General features: G+C 36.8%; 1 protein-coding gene across 5 annotated transcripts; it reads left to right on the top strand.

The window, feature by feature from the left end:
• The first annotated feature begins 448 nt into the window (after positions 1–448).
• On the top strand, positions 449–17,849 carry LOC107744349 (transcription factor AP-2 gamma-like). Of its 5 annotated transcripts, none has more exons than XM_016557934.1 (8): positions 449–528; positions 4,962–5,420; positions 5,504–5,555; positions 7,868–8,090; positions 9,745–9,863; positions 10,992–11,133; positions 11,340–11,630; positions 16,996–17,849. In XM_016557934.1, exons 1-8 carry the CDS (start codon positions 499–501, stop codon positions 17,069–17,071), a joined length of 1,392 nt encoding a protein of 463 aa, XP_016413420.1. In that variant the 5' UTR covers positions 449–498; the 3' UTR covers positions 17,072–17,849. The 5 variants fall into 5 exon arrangements, with proteins under 5 accessions (XP_016413420.1, XP_016413421.1, XP_016413419.1 ...); XM_016557935.1 differs by having other exon boundaries at positions 453–528; positions 4,965–5,420; XM_016557933.1 differs by lacking the exon at positions 449–528 and adding an exon at positions 3,220–3,513 and having other exon boundaries at positions 4,965–5,420.
• Positions 17,850–18,126: the final 277 nt, after the last annotated feature.

Genomic DNA, 18,126 nt, shown 5'->3' with positions numbered 1-18,126 from the left:
CCCCCCCCCCAATCCTTTTCCCGTAGGTCTGTCACTTAATAACATATTCAAGGTACCCACTGTCATAGAAAACATGGAAATATTAGGTAATTTTGAAATATAGCTTCAAATGTAAGTCACACACTCACATGGATTTGAATGGAAAAGTCTTAGCTCTCAAAAATCCTAATTAGTACAGTCTCTCTTAAATTAAAACGAACGATTGGAAAAGTCTAAATATGTGAATTCTTTAGATCGTCCTGACTTGTCTTGATTTTTTTAATTACCATATGGACGTTTCTTTATTTAAAGCGCCGTTGTTGCAATAGCGTGTTGCTCCACAGAGCTGATGTGATGACTAATCATCCTCATCGATCGGAATGCTGCGGCCCCCGTTCAGGTGTTTTTGAGAGTCCGCGCATGCGCTGTGCCTGCCCTGCGCATCCAGGTGTATGAGCGGCGGAGCGCGTGTGATTCGAACATTGGCTGCTGCACAGGGGAACTGAACAGTTAAAGCAGATGTCGATGCTGGAGAGGCTGGACTGGCGGGTACGTTTCCATTCAATTCTTATTGCTGCTATATTTATGCCAAGAGGAACTATAAAGCCTATGCATACAACAGCCATTAACAATAATAATAATAAAACAATAATAAGTAATTGCCAAATTGCAGAGCTTTTATTTCTTCAGGTGTGAAACTTACCTATCTGAACACTCAACAGTAAGACATAGCAGTTTTATTAGAATGAATGAATTTAGCAGACGCCTTCATGGAGGAAAAACACGCGCTTTATCACACTGTCAAATTTGCAGAACCAGAACAGAAATGTTGGGAGTATTTCAACACCCAACAATTCAACCAATTAGAAATGAGCTACTGAAATCAGTACCACGTGAGGTCACAAGTCTCTGTAAAAATCATAAAGCGTTTACAGGGTTTCCAAAAACTAATAAAAAAATCCACATTTTACTCCTTGGTTATAATTTGATTTGTGGTGATGTTAATAGTGTTAAATGACAACCCGTGCATCTGATTCATCAGATTCTCTTCTTTAATTTGATCTATTCAACTTCTACCTATGAAAAAAAAGCTAAAAATGTCATGTCTGATCAGACGATGATGCTTCCAGTGTTTTTGTATTGGCTAAACATGCGTTTAGATGTTATACATGTACGCAAACACATTTTTAATTGTTAGCCTGTTACTGTATTATGTAACTGTTGATGTTTTAAAATAAGATCTTTTCGTGCGTTTTAATTCATCCAATTGCTTAAATGCGGTCGTGGTTAATAATGGATTGTTTAACAATAATTCTAAAGTCAGTTTAATAAAATAATTCATGTACAAATTTTAACTGATTTGATTTCTCCTTTTCACCCCTTTTTTTCATCTTAATGTTACAACCCATATTCTGTTACTGTTATGTTGTAACAACAGAGCTTTTTTGGCATTTATTTTTTATACAGTTTAAGCGCAAGTTGTACATTTCTCAATTTATAGCATAAATGCGAGAACATATATTAAAGTAGAATGAAAACAAAACAAAACACAGAGCTACAGACTTTAAATCAAAGAGAGTTACAACCATCTCTGGTTTTCCTATAGTCACACTAATAAGAAACGACACATATCACAAACAATTGTTATGTGTTATTAAATAAATAATTAAACACAGCATGCATATTATATTTTTAATTGTATTTTTTCATACTTTGTAGGCCTTATTGTTTCAGCGCATCATGAACTTGTATGATCAGGGATTGTTGACTTGAAATTATTTATTTATTTTTAAAGAGACCAAATAATTCGTCCAATTATTACGATTTTTTTACTAACTTATTTATAATTATTACAAAAATTTAATTCAATAAATTATTACATCCTACTATATGCTTATTTGCTGATTTCGTTGACTTATTATTGAGGTGAAATGAAACACCACGGTAAATGTCATTTTGCATTATTGATGCACTATTTTCCTAATTAATGCTGTACAGTTGCTTTGACACAATCTGTATTGTTAAAAGCGCTATATAAATAAAGGTGACTTGACTTGACAGTCACTGCTCACAATTAAGATCTCATATTGATGATTTATCAGTCAGTTATTAAATCATTCGAACTGATTCCGTTTTGCACAAACGACTCAAAATGAGAATGTTACAGACTCTCCAGGTTAGGCCTATAGGTAAATAATGATTGTCTTACGACAATTCACGCATTCATGCATTTTATTATTGCCCTAGGTGGATGTTTTGCTTGTGCTTTCAGCAGGTTACATAAGCAGATGTTTCTCCCTCGGGGTTACAGTAGAGTCTGAGTGTGTGAAAGTAGACTCTGACAGCAACTTCATTCAGATTGCAGAGGAATCAAACCAGCTCGTGCGCTTCATTTATCACAGTCCCGCTCGAGCCGCAGGCGCTTTGACCCACAAATACAGTTAATCCACCTGCATTAACACGCAGGCGAGTCTAAACCGGGATTAAGTCTTTCTTTCGTCTTTTTTTGTTTTTGTTTTTGTTTTTTTCTCTCTTGCTATCTTTTTGCGTACGGATTTTCAAATCTCTAATGCAGACATTTTCCACTTTAAAATATTTTGCATTTATTATTATTATTAGGCTACTATTAATATTACCATCATTATTATTATTAGCCTATTATATTTCGTTTTTAAAATTAATTTTCTATTATAAATTAAGAACGTTTAAAAAATAACACAATTAAATTAAAATATACAGTTGATCTGTAAAGTCCAAAATCATTAATGAAAACGTTTTTATTTTGCATTTTCCCCCTAATTTAATGCGTTTGTTGTCTTTACAAAGTGTATAATGAGCATAAAAATTGAGTGGAAAAAATAACATGAATATCTTTTCGTTTGTCCAATATTTGCACTCCACCTAACAATCATTCAATCAAAATCTATCTATCGTTCTTCGTTTTATCGTTTTGTCTATCCTTTTATAGTTCCATTAATCGTTCTATATGTTATTATAATTGAGTAAATAACATTTCGTTTTAATTAAAACTGCACATAGGCTTACAATGCTTTGTTTGTAGAGTTTGTTTCAGTAAATGGCAAAACATCGCAACTTTTCGTCCAGGATTAATTTGCCCTCCGAACAGACGGACAGTTCTGCGATTGGTCTGTCTTTCTGACAGTAGCCAATCAGCAGCAGGTTCTTCGCTCTGACGTAGCCAGCGCGCAGCAGGTCACCGCCCACCGCTGCCTCATGCAAATATAGTAGTGAGAGTCCAAAGAGAATCAGTGAGTCGACACTGAGCCGCTCTGTTGTCCGTCAGAGGGAGTCTGTTTGGACCGGAACCCTCGAATTCGTTTCTCTTCATTCGTTCTCCTCCTTCAACACTGAGTTGATGCTTCACTTCTGCGCGGCGCGCGCCGGACTCTCTGGATTCTATTCTAGACCGCAAGCAAACATCAGCACAGATACACACATCTGAGATCCTCGCGCGGCAAAGACAACATGTTGTGGAAATTAGCTGATAACGTGAAGTATGAAGATGACTGCGAGGTAAGAGGAGAAGCGAACCGAAGCGCAGACGTCTGGTCGAAGGGCAGATTCTATTAGAGAATTAAACAAATGCACTGTCTGCTTTTTATTTCAAATATGGAAATTCGCATTGTTCTATTTCCAAATATTATGAAAAGTAAGTTCTGGGAAGTTAACTAGATGCACTTGCAGCTTAATGTACGATGTTTCGTTCTTATAGTAAGAAACCTATATGTTTTAGGCTTTTATTTATTTATTTAAAAAATAGATATTTTAAATTTGATCTTGCGCAAAGAAAAAAACTGTATGTGGTGACCAAAATGCGTTCGTTTAAATAGTAGATGTGAACAATATTTTACTTAATGTAAATTTAGTATAGTCATTTCATAAAGAATTTGCTTAAATATATGTATAGTTATAATTAGTCGAGCAGGTAATAATAATAATAATAAAGTAGCTAATTATACTAAATGAATAATAGTAATAACAATAATAATGAATTAATTCGAGACGCAATTATTGCACATATTTTAATTGCACAGTTTTGATTTTCATACAGATTAGACTGCATCTTTACAATGAGAATCAATGATGGCATTCCAAATCTGCATTCTACACAAAAACAAAGAATCATTTTGGACACATGGACATGAGATTCCAAAAAAAAAAAAAAAAAATGAATTTGCTTTTCGTTTTTTTTGGACGCAATATTCTAGCGCGTATCGGTTTCCAGTATTAATGTGAGTGAAAACTCTCAAGTGTAATTCGTGTGGTCTCAATTAAGCTGTCTAGAAATGGCCCGTCGCTCATTGTGATTCATGTGTCTCTGGTGACAGTAACTCTCCAAGCAACTTTGCCAGACAATAGAAGCCATGAATGCACACTATACAGTCCACTCGAGAGCTGAACACCGACTCAAAAGACGAGCTGTTGATGTTGAATTAGAAAGAGAACTAATGACTGCAAAAATATTTGGTTTGGTAACCTTACATACGCGTTGCATATGATAACATCGAAATGAACACTCCAAATGCATTCGATGTGACTGAATACATAGAGTTAAATGAACGAAAGTGCATTTAAGGCTTTAATCGGGTAGAAATACATTTTTAAGCCAACAACTGCATCTTTTTAATTTTATTCTAAGATTTTTGAGCTTGCATTTAATTTTGCATGATAAAATAAAGAACATGCAAAGCTCAGTTTTTAATTTGCATAAAAATGTTTATGATTGCAGGATTGCTAACTATCTGTGAGAATTGTACCATGTTCAGGAAAAAAGCAGGATTTTTCCATTTTCCGTTTTTATTTTTCTCAAATATTAATTGCTTGTTCGCCAAATTTAAGCATTTATACTTATGCATTAGTCAGATGCTTTTTCTCCAAAGGCATTCATGTCATCAGCATGTGGCAAAAATCTAAGAAACTCATTTTAGTGTGGTTTTAATGTGACACACTCTCTATTTCAGCAGGAAAGACATGATGTTAGCAGCAATGGAAACCCCCGATTACCTCACATTGCCGCGGTGAGCCAGCACCTCTACAGCCCGCCACCGTCCCTCTCGCACACCGCCAGCTCAGACTTCCAGCCGCCGTACTTCCCTCCCCCTTACCAGCCTCTGCCGTACACCCAACCCAGCGACCCGTACTCTCACCTGGGCGACCCGTTTAATATCAACTCAATACACCATTCTGCAGCATCTAATCAGCAACAGTCATGGCCCGGACGGCACGGTCAAGAGGCCATCGGGTCCCACGGCCGGGGCGGACTCGCCAGTCCCCTTCTGGGCCTGGAAGGGGGCTCGTCCGGGATGCGGCGGGACGGTTTTAGGAGACCGGAGCTGCTGCCTCCACACATCCATGGAATCGATTCGATAGGTGATAACATCGGTTTGCACGATATAGGCCACGGATTGGATGATGTTCAGGTGAGTTGATATGATTAATGATTTCATAATTATTTATTTGGGATTAAGTGGAGAGTGATGCATTTCCTGGTTATTTCTTGCAGCACGAAGGTGATCACAGTATTGTAATTCCTGATCACACAGTCATCAAAAAAGGTTGGTTGCATTTCTGTTTTCTAATATAAATATATCTTTGGGTAGTTTTTAGATTCAAATTTATATGGGAAAGACGTCAATGTTAGTATTGCAATTTTACATAAAAATATAAATAAATACAATTATTATTACTCTTTTTTAAAATTTTATAATTATAATTATATATATTTTTAATTATAGTACAATAGCATTATTATTTTTTTTTTTGTTTAATATATTTAATAATAATCAAAATAAAATTATAATAATTTCATATTTATTTGTAGTTTCTCAAATAATATGAGCTCATCATTATGCATTACAATTACGAAGACTAAGCATCATAAAATGCCATTTAAAACTATTTTATATGAAGTGTAGCATTTCAGGACTTCCCTAAATTAGTTAACTTTCCATTATTTTGTGAAGTGTTTTGAATCAAATAAGATCGTGTTCTACAACTGTAATATATCATGATTCTTTCAAGTTGAATCGTTTTGCATTTGCATTAAACTTATGCGATGCACTTGCGTTGATACATTTATAAGCGTGTTAAAGACTAAAATCTTGCACCTTTGCTGTTTATGTGGAAAAAACAAAGTCAGGCTCCAGATTTCAGCTTGTCCGAGCCAACGGTTTAGGTGGGCGGAGTTGAGGTGGTGCTGGTTCATACATATATCACTAATCCTTTTGGTCATGTGGTCCATTTAACTAATCTGGCATTGATCCGCGGAGCATTCTGCCTCTCTGTCAGCATGAATGGAGAAAGAAAGGATTCCTCTCAAAATGGCAGACTAGCCAAAGTTGTAGATATTGGGCAATCCTTAAAATGGTGTGTTTGCTCAGAGAGAGGAGGCCTAGGCCTGCTTTTTAGTCTTTTGAAACAGCACTGTCAGAACGCAATTCTGCCCCACTATACACGCACAAGGAGACAAGAATCAACTGTAGTTGGGGTGTGGCTGCTTTTAAACATGCATGGGTATTTTGTTCAGTCATATGCTGTGACATGAAATCGTCTTAAATAAGCAAAACCGAAAGATAGTTTTGAATGTCTGTTTGTTTTGTGCGATCACTAGCTGCTGAAATGAGTGGTCTGTATCCGGTTGGCTTTGCTTTTGGACCCTTCGGGACATAACATCAACCCTATTCAGTACTAAAACTGTGTAGCATGCAAAAGTAAACAAGAATGTCTTTACATTTGCAACGGAGTAGCATTACAATGTTTGTTTAAAACAATTTAGTAACTTTCTTTTACTTTGTATAGTTTTGTTCATGGTTTGTGAGGTTGAATGCATGCATTTTGACATCTGTTTAATTTGACAAGCTAAGTTACAAATGCATGACTGTAATTGGACCCCATAACCTTTCCATCGTAAAAAAATAAAATGTTGATATTCCTATTTATTTTGCTGTTATAACTATGTGTGATCACACATTTAGTTGCATTTTATAATAGCAGAACAGGTTTGCAACCCATCAGTTAAGAACCACTGAACCAGTTCTAGTTTCGCTCTTTTTTTCTGAGATTCAAAGCTGTCAAATAAAATCTAAATGTTGAGGAGGAGAGTTGAAGATGCATGAAAGATCACATTTGAGTGCAACATGTTTGGCAGCAAAAAATCAATTTCAGAGTCTATATTTTTGATATTGTTTGGTGGTCTTTACCATTTCCTGCAGTGTAATTAGATGTGTGTTCGTTTGCAGCTACTGCATTATGTTGTGGTCAAGAGTAGACTGACAGATTCTGGCATGTATTTTAGTCAGTCAGTAATTTAGATTTTCTTTCGAGTCACCAAAGTGCTGAATTAATGTCTATGCCAATATTTTAGTCGACATGATTATAGCATGGATGACTGCTCTGTCCCATTCTGGTTCTTCATATTAAAATTTCTGTCACATGTTTGGCTTGAATTTATTCCGTTTTCATCTAAACCATCTCAGCTTCCACTTTGTACAGGTAATATTCACTCTTTTTTTAAACAAAATCTGAACACCTTGTGTTTTTTTCCTTACAGTCAGTTCAACTTGTTCCTTGTTTAAAAAAAATAAAAAATAAAATAAAAATGTGCAATCAAAATCAAAGCTTAATATGAACTCAAACATTTCTCATCAAATTCTCCCAAGATCTAATGATTTGAGCTGTTATGCACAATTATTATATAGCTCTGTAGTGGTAAAGTATGTTATTTGTCTCTGTTTTTATATGCCCTAAAGTATTTTCAGTGAAACATCTGAGACAAAGTTGATGCTCAATTGTGTTGAAACAGACAGTTTTATTTTCTCACCTGTGTATCTGGAGCTGTTTGGTTGACCGATATATTTCTCATCTCCAGGTCCAATGTCCCTGTCGAAGGGAAGTCCGTTTGGGATTCCCTTTCAGAAAGAGTTGCTGCTGGGAATGGTGTCAAATCCCACTGAGGTCTTCTGTTCTGTTCCTGGTCGACTCTCTCTTCTCAGCTCCACTTCCAAGTACAAAGTAACTGTGGCAGAAGTTCAGAGACGCTTGTCCCCGCCGGAGTGTCTAAATGCATCCCTGCTCGGAGGAGTATTACGCAGGTGAAAATCTATTAATATGGCAATATAAATGCACTGAAAAAAATTGATGTACAGTACAAACAATTTTCATTCAGAAGCTGCTAGTAAATTTCACAAACAGTTACAAAGAAACGGCAAGTAACACATTGAATTAAATGTGCAATTTTGAAGTAGAATAACTGAAATGGTGTTTTCTTTTAAAACCTACTCCAATAATCTTTATTCTATTTACAACTTCAAAAATATCATTTATTACAGTGTACTATTAATTATTTACGTGTAAGACTTGAGCAAATAAAAAGGTTGGTGGAAGAATATCATGAAACCAGGTCATATTTCACCCCAAATCTAAAGCCTATTTTAAATATACTGGAAAAATACTAATGTGACATCATTTTCAAAACAATTACACACATTTTCACCAATTTTCATTGCTATAATGAACAAAAATAATGTGAAATTAAATATAGATGAATAAAATATGTATATATTATGATAGTCTAAGAGTTTTTAATTTATGCTGATTTTAATTGTAAAAAAATGATTTATTAGTCATTTTACTGTAATAAACAAAACGTCTGTACAAGTGAAAAATAAATCTAATGAGAATCACTATTGAGAATAATGAGAATGGTAAAACCCCTCAAAATGTGCTTAATTGTCATGAAAATTATGCTTAAAAAAAGCTTAAAAAAAGCTTATTTTTATTTGAGCTAAATGTAAAATCTTATGTTTTGTCTCTTGATTTTTGGTTGAAATGCAACCTGGACATGTTTTTGCGAGATGCATTTACAGGTCAGTGGAAACAAAGTGTTAAATGTGTGTGCTTATCAATCTTTGCAAGTTCATGTTTGGTACCATCAAGTTCCATTTGTGTACGTATTGATGAGATGTTGCTGTTTGACCCTTTGACCCCATATGCCAGCATGTGCAATGTTGGGGGGAATGATGTCACCAAACACACAATCTAATCTCATTGCCTCTTATTAGTGGGAATATTTTTCTGTTCCCATGTGTCTGACGCAAACGCACTGATATTCGTTAAGTAGGTCATATAGCACAATCGCTGGGAGGGGGTAGTGTCGGATGGAAAAAGGGGGCACTTACTCATGCCTCCTGCTAACAATCCCTTACCCCACATGTGAAGGGTGATGCCAGGCCACAGCTCTAGTCATAGAGGCCCAAACAGCAAGTGGGGATTTTGTCTGCGCTCGTATGCGTTTTTGTTGCAATGCATTTTAAACACTTAATCTGTGACATCATTTTATTTCATGAGCCTGTTTATCTTTGTGAATCTGGGCCCAAACCCTGTTTCCATATTGGCCTTTAAGTCATATAACACAAACAAAACAAATAAAATCCATGTGTTTCACCTGCAATAATTAAGCCTTTGTTAAGCTCTGCTCTCCTGGTTACTGCTGTTCGCTCGGAACATGTTGTTGGAATTAATTGGAGATTTTCAGTAAAAAGTGTAGTTTTCTGTAAAATGTGCTCATGCTAAATGTTTAAAGATTTGGAAAAGTGGAAAAAAAAGCTGTGCAAGTCCATCTGGGTTTTCTAGGAAACGTACAAAAGCTCGTCTGATAATATGACAGATGGCAACAGATTCTAACCTAGCATTGGCAGGTTTAGCAAAAGGTCACTAATGACACTCACTGTTAATTTTATTATTAAGGGCAAAGTCAAAGAACGGCGGCCGATCCTTGAGGGAAAAACTGGATAAAATTGGGCTGAACTTGCCGGCGGGTCGCAGAAAGGCTGCTAACGTCACCTTACTGACTGCTCTGGTGGAAGGTAAGCGCTTTATGGCAGTCAAATTTTCACTATTGTTACTGTAAAACCAGCCACATGGCAGAGGTTTAGCATATTTCAGTCATTGCAACAACAAAATCTGTGGAGGATTTCATTAAGTTCTACACTGAAAAGTGGGTGTTAAAAGCTGGAATACACAACACGACTTTTGCCCCGATTTGTAGTCTGAACAAGTCAATGGTAGATGCCGAAAAGCAGTCGGAATTGACAGAAAATCACATGGTGTATGATGAAATCTGTTCAGATTTTTAAAGTCTCCTAGTCTTAAATTGCATTAAATCTGTCTAAATTGGTTTAAATGACCCCCAACAATACGGAAAGTTTAATCGATCCTCACTGTGCAAAATGCTAAACAAATGCTTTGGCTTGATTTTTTGAGGTTCGAATGTCGTGATCTTGTTACCAGGTCACTTTTTGTTCTGTCAGAAGTCTAGCGTCTAAATTTAGTCTAAATTTCTCATCTAGAGAACTATTAATAGTTCAATACAAAGCCAAAAGACTTTGCGATCACATGCAAGGGCCGTAAATGTTAGCTCTACTCATGTATTGGCAATCTGTAAATTCTTGACATTCCATGTCCACCTTTTCGCATGAGTATAGCTAACCAATGAGTCACAGAGACATTAGCGCAAAGATCACGAGTTAACTAGCACCAGGAGCGATGCAGAATACTTTTAGCTTTCTCTTTTAATGTCACCATTCTCACCCCTAATGGGAGCATGGGTCTGAAGCAGGAACATGACTAGAAGGCGTAGTTATTTACAGACCTTCAAAGCTGAATTAGGGCTTGTTATCACATGCTCGCTAGCCAAGAGGAGAGACTGACCTTAAAGACGACCACTGTGAATAATGTGCTAGTCTATCAATAAGAGCCTGTTGGGTCTAGGTGACCCTTAGACGCCTTGAGCTACAAAGGCTCATTAAAGATATGCAGTGTGACCACCGCAATCCACAAAAGAGAGTCTATTCATCTGAACTCATCTTAGCTTAGAGAGGAAACGATTCTTTCTGTGAGTCATTTCCAAGCCGATGGATCCGACGGTGACTCATATTTGCGGTGCAGTCATATGCTGCGTGAGTCAACTGATTCTCATCTGATCCTGTCTGCAGGTGAGGCTGTACACCTGGCGAGAGATTTTGGGTACGTCTGTGAGACCGAGTTTCCTGCTAAGGCCATCGCGGAGTACCTCGGCCGACCGCACGTGGAACGCAATGAGATCAACTCTCGCAAAACCATGCTCTTGGCAGCCAGGTGAGTAACCATCCCATTTCATATGAATCCCAACTCTTGAAGCATTAAGGTTAGGGTGGCCAAGCCCATTTTGATGGAGCCATTAAGCAGTCATCAGTCTGGAAACGAGTCCCCCTGCTTCTGAGGGTGTCTCCACCTAAGCAGAACAGGCTTCTGAAATCTCTGCTTTATGGTTTAATACTTTAACTGGTCATCTAATCTTTCAGGCAAATCTGTAAGGAGTTCACCGACTTGCTGACTCAGGACCGATCTCCTCTGGGAAACTCTAGGCCGGCTCCCATTCTCGAGCCAGGGATTCAAAGCTGCCTGACTCACTTCAGCCTCATCACGCATGGCTTCGGCTCTCCAGCCATCTGTGCGGCCATGACCTCGCTGCAAAACTACCTCAACGAGGCGCTCAAGCAGGTGGACAAAATGTACGTGAGTTCGACCGGAGATTCCTCGCAGGCCTCTTCCGACAGCTCCAACAAAGTAGACAAGATGGACAAACACAGAAAGTGAGGCTGAGGTCAAACTCGATTGGACCATTTTGAATGCAATAACCGTTTTTGTAGCGGAATTACCTTTTTACCAGATCTGACTCTTCATCGTCGTCGTCGTTGTTGTAGTTGTTGATTCTGTTTCCGTTCTGCTTTGTTTTCTCACATCAAGAGTAAGCTTAAACTCGAAGCCCTCTTGGTTCACGTCTTGGTCTTCCAGCACTTTCTCCTCCACAAAGACGCAAACACATTTCAATGCTTAGCCTTAGTCGAGACTGTTCTTTATTGGGTGAACCCTGCGGGGCCGCGACGATTCAGACGGTGTTCAGGAAGTTGTCTCTCAGAGGGGAACTGCAAAGAGGAAGTTGTTGAGTTTCCCAAAGACACCATTTCAAGAGTTGTTGTGGATTTTAATTGTTTTCTTTCGCTACCAATCTGGGAGGAGGAAGTTTGGTTTCTCCCTGTCCTCCTCCTTGGTGCTGACCTCCTAATGGATTGCCAAGGATGTGATTATGTTTGAGACATTATAACTTGTTCCACACTTGACTTCATTGGACGCAGTGTTATTGTTCTTCTCTTTGTGGGAGTGTTATTGGCACGAGTGACGAGTTTTGTGTGCATGGAAATACATGATTACTAAACAACCCTTTATCCACCGATCAGTGGATTTTACTATACAAGAAATGCTTGAGACGTATTTGGCGTAAATTTCCATTAAAAAGACCTTTGATTAAGTTAACATGATCAAATATCAAATATTGGTTGGGTGTGTGTGCATGTTCAGTTTCGTTTGAACGTACAACCTTGTTGTTCATCTTTTTGATGCCTTTACGTCAGACTAGAAGTTAAATGTTCCATTTGTCTTTCCCCAAATGTAAATATTTTCTAATTTATGTTGTAATTTAATGGGATTTGTAAATATTGGTACAATTATGGTGTTTGGTTCCACTTTTTAAAAAGACGTGTTAAGCTTTTATAAAGGTTTTTTTTTATCATATAGTGGTTAGGCTATGGGATCGATATTCTTTATAGAAATGTGTAACATTGGTTTAAAGCTGTAGGAATAAAAACTCAACACTCTTGATTTGCATCGACCAAGACTCCCATTTATGACACTTCACTACACGCGTGCCCTGCCAGTGAGGCATGTCAACATGGCTAATTCATGTGTATGAAGATTCCTTTTTAAAATAAATGCCAGCAATGCTCACAGAAAGAGTAGTGGTCGTCATTGCACTAAATTGGGAAAGCAGGTCAAGTGAAGGCTTTCCTCAGAAAAGAAGAGTGGATTTGTGAACATCTGTCTTATACCTGTGTTACCCTTCCAATGTTTGTGCTAGTCATTTGCTCGAAACAGACAGTTCCCCTCTTTTCATAGCCATGCTTATCTCGCAAATTGGCGTGACAGGACAACAGTAATGTGTGTGGAGTTTCCGCATCGCTCTTTTCATATTTAAATGCTCTATTGTGAAACTCGCAGTGCGGTTTCAAATGAAGTCACGGGACTGTTGAGAAGACAAACAAAGCCATGAAAGAATGTTGACCCAATGTTTTTCTTTTTTATTTACTGTACTGCTTTATTATTAATGCACCATGTGTTCGGATGCGAAACGGTTTATTCATAGCCTTTTGTTTGTAAAGTTAGCATGTAGATCTCGCTTCGTTTAAACCTCAAGATTCAAATGGCACCACTATACAGATGCAGCTATCGCATCTCTTTATCAAAACTATCCCCTATCTTGTCTCGTTCTCACAGCAAACGCTCCCAATTTTTCGTATGCAATGAAATCGCAGGTGTGTGTGTGTGTGCGTGTTTGTCTCCGTTGAGTGACTGACTCATGCAACTGAATTGACAGTAGAGCAAGTGTGAGCTTCTCCCTCAGAACCTGTTGGACCAGATGTGTGGCTTTGCCGCGCGCCCACAGTTGGCTGTAACCGCCTGCACTTACTCGGATTCTTTTCCTGCACAAGGCTGTAAGTTGAGACATGACGACTTTGATGGACTTGCTTTGATGGTCGGCTCTAGGTGTTGGTGGTAGAACTTCCTCTTGTACCTGAAAGGTGTTGATCGGTGTGAAATGCGGACGCAGAAAGGCACACACCCACATCAACACACACTTCGAACATCCCGTGATGAGATGCCTACATGGAAGTGCTGGAAAAATATTGCATCTCTTTAAGAAGCTTTGTCCTGAGGATGCATCGTGCTTGTTTTCGCTGGCTGCAGCCCAACTCTGAACATGGCTACTGACTTAATTAAAAACATACGCAGAAAAACATGAGGCCTAGACTCTGATACAGCTCCATTTAATCATTACATAATTTTTTCTCTTATTAAATCTTTAGCAGATTGTTACATTTTGTCCAATGCAAAATTCGGCGCAACGGTGCTAGTGTGTTCTAGGTGATGGCTAAACCATTGCTTACTAGGACAAGTCAAAAATCCCTTTGATAAGTTTATTAATTCAGGTTAAGGGTTTGTTCAAATCACTAACCACTAATCACCCAAAAATGAAATGTTTTTCATCATTTACTCACCATCATGTTGTTCCAAACTTGTTTGAATTTCTTTCTTCTGCTGAAAAATGCATCAGATATATTTTTTTTCCACGCATTGAAAGTCAGTGGGGTCCAATGTTGTTGTGATCCAGTGACTTTCAGTGCATGACAGTTGAAATATTATTATTAAATATTGTTATATTTAAGAAATTAAGTGATTCAGTGTTTTGTTTTAATATTACATTTACATAAACAGGTAAACATTTAAATCAGTCGTTACTTTTAAAGGAATAGTTCATCTCAAGTTGTTTCAAACCTGTTTGAATTTCTTTCAGCTGTTGATCTCAAAAGAAGATATTTTGTAGAATCTTGATAACCAATTAGTTTAACCATTGACTTCCATACTATGGAAAAAAATACTATGGAAGTCAATCAAACGTTTGGTTACCAACATTCTACAGAATACATTCTTTTGTGTTTAGCAGAAGAAAGAAACACATACAGGTTTGTAACAACACGAGGGTGAGTAAAATATAAGAGATTTCCCATTTTTGGGTGAACTATCCCTTAAAGGTATAGTTCACCTTCAGTTGTTGGTCCCCATTGACTTGCATAGTGTTTTTTTTCCCATACTCAATGGGGACCAGCAACTGAAGGTGAACTATCCCTTTAAGTGGTCCAGATTTAGTTAATAATAGTCTCTTAACCTTAATATTTCATATTATTTATCAAATCAATACCGTAACAAAACAGCTTATATGCATGAAATTTAATTAGCCAAACAGCCACAGGCATTAGGCCTCTCTCAGAAGCCGTGTTGCTAAGCTAAGCTAACATCATCTCTTGTGTTCCCGTTTTGCATACATTACTGTTAATATATGCAAATATTCTTATTAAGATGTGCAAACCCTTACCAAAAAGTAGTATACTTCAAGTTTATTTTAGTCAAGTATACTTAAATGTCATTTTAAGTATATTTCTGAGAAGTACATAAAGCCCATTTCTGAGAAGTACATAAAAAGTAGACTAAAAGTATACTTTCCTATGTTTTAGTTTAAAAGAAGTATACTAATAGCACACTTGAATAAACGTCTTTTTCGTAAGGGAAGCTTATTTGTTTAAGGTCAAATCTAGGTTTCTTGCAACCCTTGATTGGTTGACCCATGCTAGCAATAGAGGAAAATGCTACGCTTCCAGATGACTACAAGCTGCAGAGCTTTACATATGCACAAAAAGAAAACAAATCTATTCTCAAACTAAAGCTCAAGCACATAAATGTTGACTTGCTAATGCTAAATTTGTTGTCTGTGGCTGTGCTTGAATAAACTCAATATTACTCACTCGCAGCGTTGCATTTTTGTGTTTAAATTGGCAGTGATGTTTGCTGTCATGCTTTTATTTCTTGAATCCTGAATCCTATTTATATATATTTCAGAGAATCTCTCCTAGATGAAACCAGAATAGTAACCTACTTAGTTTTGTAACACATTTCCTTTTTTTGCATTTTTGCTCAAAGACATGCGTCTCCAGAAACGTCACAGTCTGGTTTGCGTTAGCAGTCATTAGCAGTGACACTGATGGAAACAGAAACTCCAAACCACTGTAACTGCTCTTTAAGACACTCGCTTTAAATGAGGTTTGTAACTCCAGCGCCAGGATGTTTTTGCATACTCATTCAGAAAGATGTTTCCGAATCAGCTCTTGTGTTCAGAACATTAGCAGCACATGTTTGACTTGGATGTTGTCGTACAGATGGTTGCTTGCTGGTATGAGGAGGCCAAATAATGGGAACATAAAAGTTGTTGGAGGAAGGGATGTGTGTGCGTCTAATGGGGGGTTGGGAGGGACAAGGAGGAATTCTTCTGCATGTTCAGGTGGAGCAGGAGCTTCCAGGGAGGAAATACAGACACTGATGGAGGTCGTTCTCAAAGAACAGTCCTGTTCACGTCAGATTTTACTTTCTCTAAACTTTTGTATTTGTGTTTTGGAAGGGACTCTCTTTTTTTGGCGAACAATGGAAGACTAATGGGAACTACAAATAACTCTTTGTTTGTTTTTGTAGGGGGAAAAAAAACAATTATCTAACAGAATTTTTTTTTAAGATAATGTATGAAGGATTTAGAATCATTAAAATAATGATTTTAAATTGTATTATTTATTTATTTTTAAATAATTTTTATTTTTTTAATAATATTATAATTTAATATATAATATTATTATTTATTTGACATTTATTTGAAATTTGTAGTAAATCATAGCAGATACAAACACTACGCAATGGTTTCTTTTTTAATAATTTTGTAAATTCTGGTAGCGTCATTTAGTGTGTGTGGAAATTACTGAAGCATTTAAAATAATTCAATACATTATTTTAAAAATAATTTATTTTTGCCATTTTTATAAAAAAAATAAAATAAAATTTAAATACTTTAATTCATAAATTTTTTTAAAGATATAATTCAGTGGGGACATACGAAGATTTTTTTTCCTGTTAATTATATCAGTAGTAAATCATAGGAGACCCAAATAGTACACAATAGTTTCTGTTCCTGCTTCTTAATAATGGAGTAAATTCTGGTAGAATTACTTGTGTTGGGTGTGTGTGTGTGTGTGTGTGTGTGTGTGTTTGTTTAATCAGAGAGAGAGAATGTTCTCAGAAAATGCATGAAGCATTTTAAATTAAACACAATTAAATTGAATAAATTAAAAACGTATTCTTTAAACCATTTTTTAAATTTTATTTTATACATTTTATATTTTCAATTTTTATTATTATTTTTAAAAATATTTAATCCAATGAAGACATACATTATTATTATTTATTTATTTATTTATTTTTAAACTATCATGAACTGACTCTCCTTTTCCTCCTTTCTTCGACAAGTTCTGTGGGAAAGCGATGGTCTGCCTGCATCACCCAAACACCCCCTCCCTCCATCACAACACGTACCGCCAATTAGCCTGCGCTCTTGCTAACGAAGCCACGGCCTCCTCACCCCTCCACGGCAGACGGCAGATGTCTGTGTTTCTGCGGGAAGCCACACGGACGGAGACGGCTCTTGCTTTCTTAGAAACGACCATTACCTACTTTCCTGCGCAAGAAATTACTCCATGGCTCACAAGACATATCCAGTTTAATTAAAAGCATCTGTCCCGCCTAACGATACGCAGCTAGTCCTGTTTATTCTCCTATAGTGCACTAAACAGCGCTAATCAAAACAACCTGGCTGAATTCCCTGGCCAGCCTTGAAGCCATTATCAGATGCAAGGGATTTCTGTTTTCTAAGAGTACTTTGTTCTTTTCTACAAAAAACACTCCCTTGTTGTAAGTAATTGTCTCTAATTGTCTTAAATTTGATGCACAAAAGTAAGGCCATGCATAGTAAGTTTTCAAAAGTTTATATAGTTTTTTTTACAACCTATGTTTTATGTCCACTCCACATTTTAGATGTATTTTCTGTTTCATCAGTTGAGCTATTGCCATCAAGTCTTGTTGTAACACAGTCAGATTGTATTGATTGGATGGTTGATGTTAATCCTGCATGCTCAGCTCCACCATATGCTTGATTCTCATGGTCCCGGGACGCTTGTTTAAGCTGCAATGCTTATGATGTGACGGACAGGACGATGTGAATGACTCTTAGTAATCCACCTGTCATTGATGGTGCCTGTTGATTTTTTTATTTTGATGATCACTTTGACTCCCACTTGGAAAATATATGTGTCCTTTATGAAAAATGATTCAATGAGTTATTTGCACATATTTTCCGGTTCAAAAGTTTTTTTTTTTTTTTTTTATTATAATAATTTTTATTTAGCAAGGACGCGTTAAGTTGATCCAAAGTAGCAGGAAAGACATTTATATTGTTACAGAAGATTTCTGTTTCAAATAAGTGCTGTTATTGTGAACTTTCTATTCATCAAAAAATCCCCCAAATTAAAATGTCTCACAGTTTCCACAAAAATATTGGGCAGGACAACTGTTTTTAACATGGATAATAATCAGAAATGTTTC

Source organism: Sinocyclocheilus rhinocerous, unplaced genomic scaffold, assembly GCF_001515625.1.
Source record: "Sinocyclocheilus rhinocerous isolate Xijiao unplaced genomic scaffold, SAMN03320098_v1.1 scaffold1488, whole genome shotgun sequence".
NCBI lineage: Eukaryota > Metazoa > Chordata > Actinopteri > Cypriniformes > Cyprinidae > Sinocyclocheilus > Sinocyclocheilus rhinocerous.
Note: the sequence above shows the minus strand (reverse complement) of the source record. Positions and strands in the feature narration are given on the sequence as shown.

Coding starts and splice junctions, on each gene's coding strand:
- LOC107744349 (XM_016557932.1), top strand. CDS start 3,466: ATGTTGTGGAAATTAGCTGATAACGTGAAGTATGAAGATGACTGCGAG. Junction 5,421..5,503: donor ACGGATTGGATGATGTTCAG/GTGAGTTGATAT, acceptor TATTTCTTGCAG/CACGAAGGTGATCACAGTAT. Junction 9,864..10,991: donor ACTGACTGCTCTGGTGGAAG/GTAAGCGCTTTA, acceptor TCCTGTCTGCAG/GTGAGGCTGTACACCTGGCG.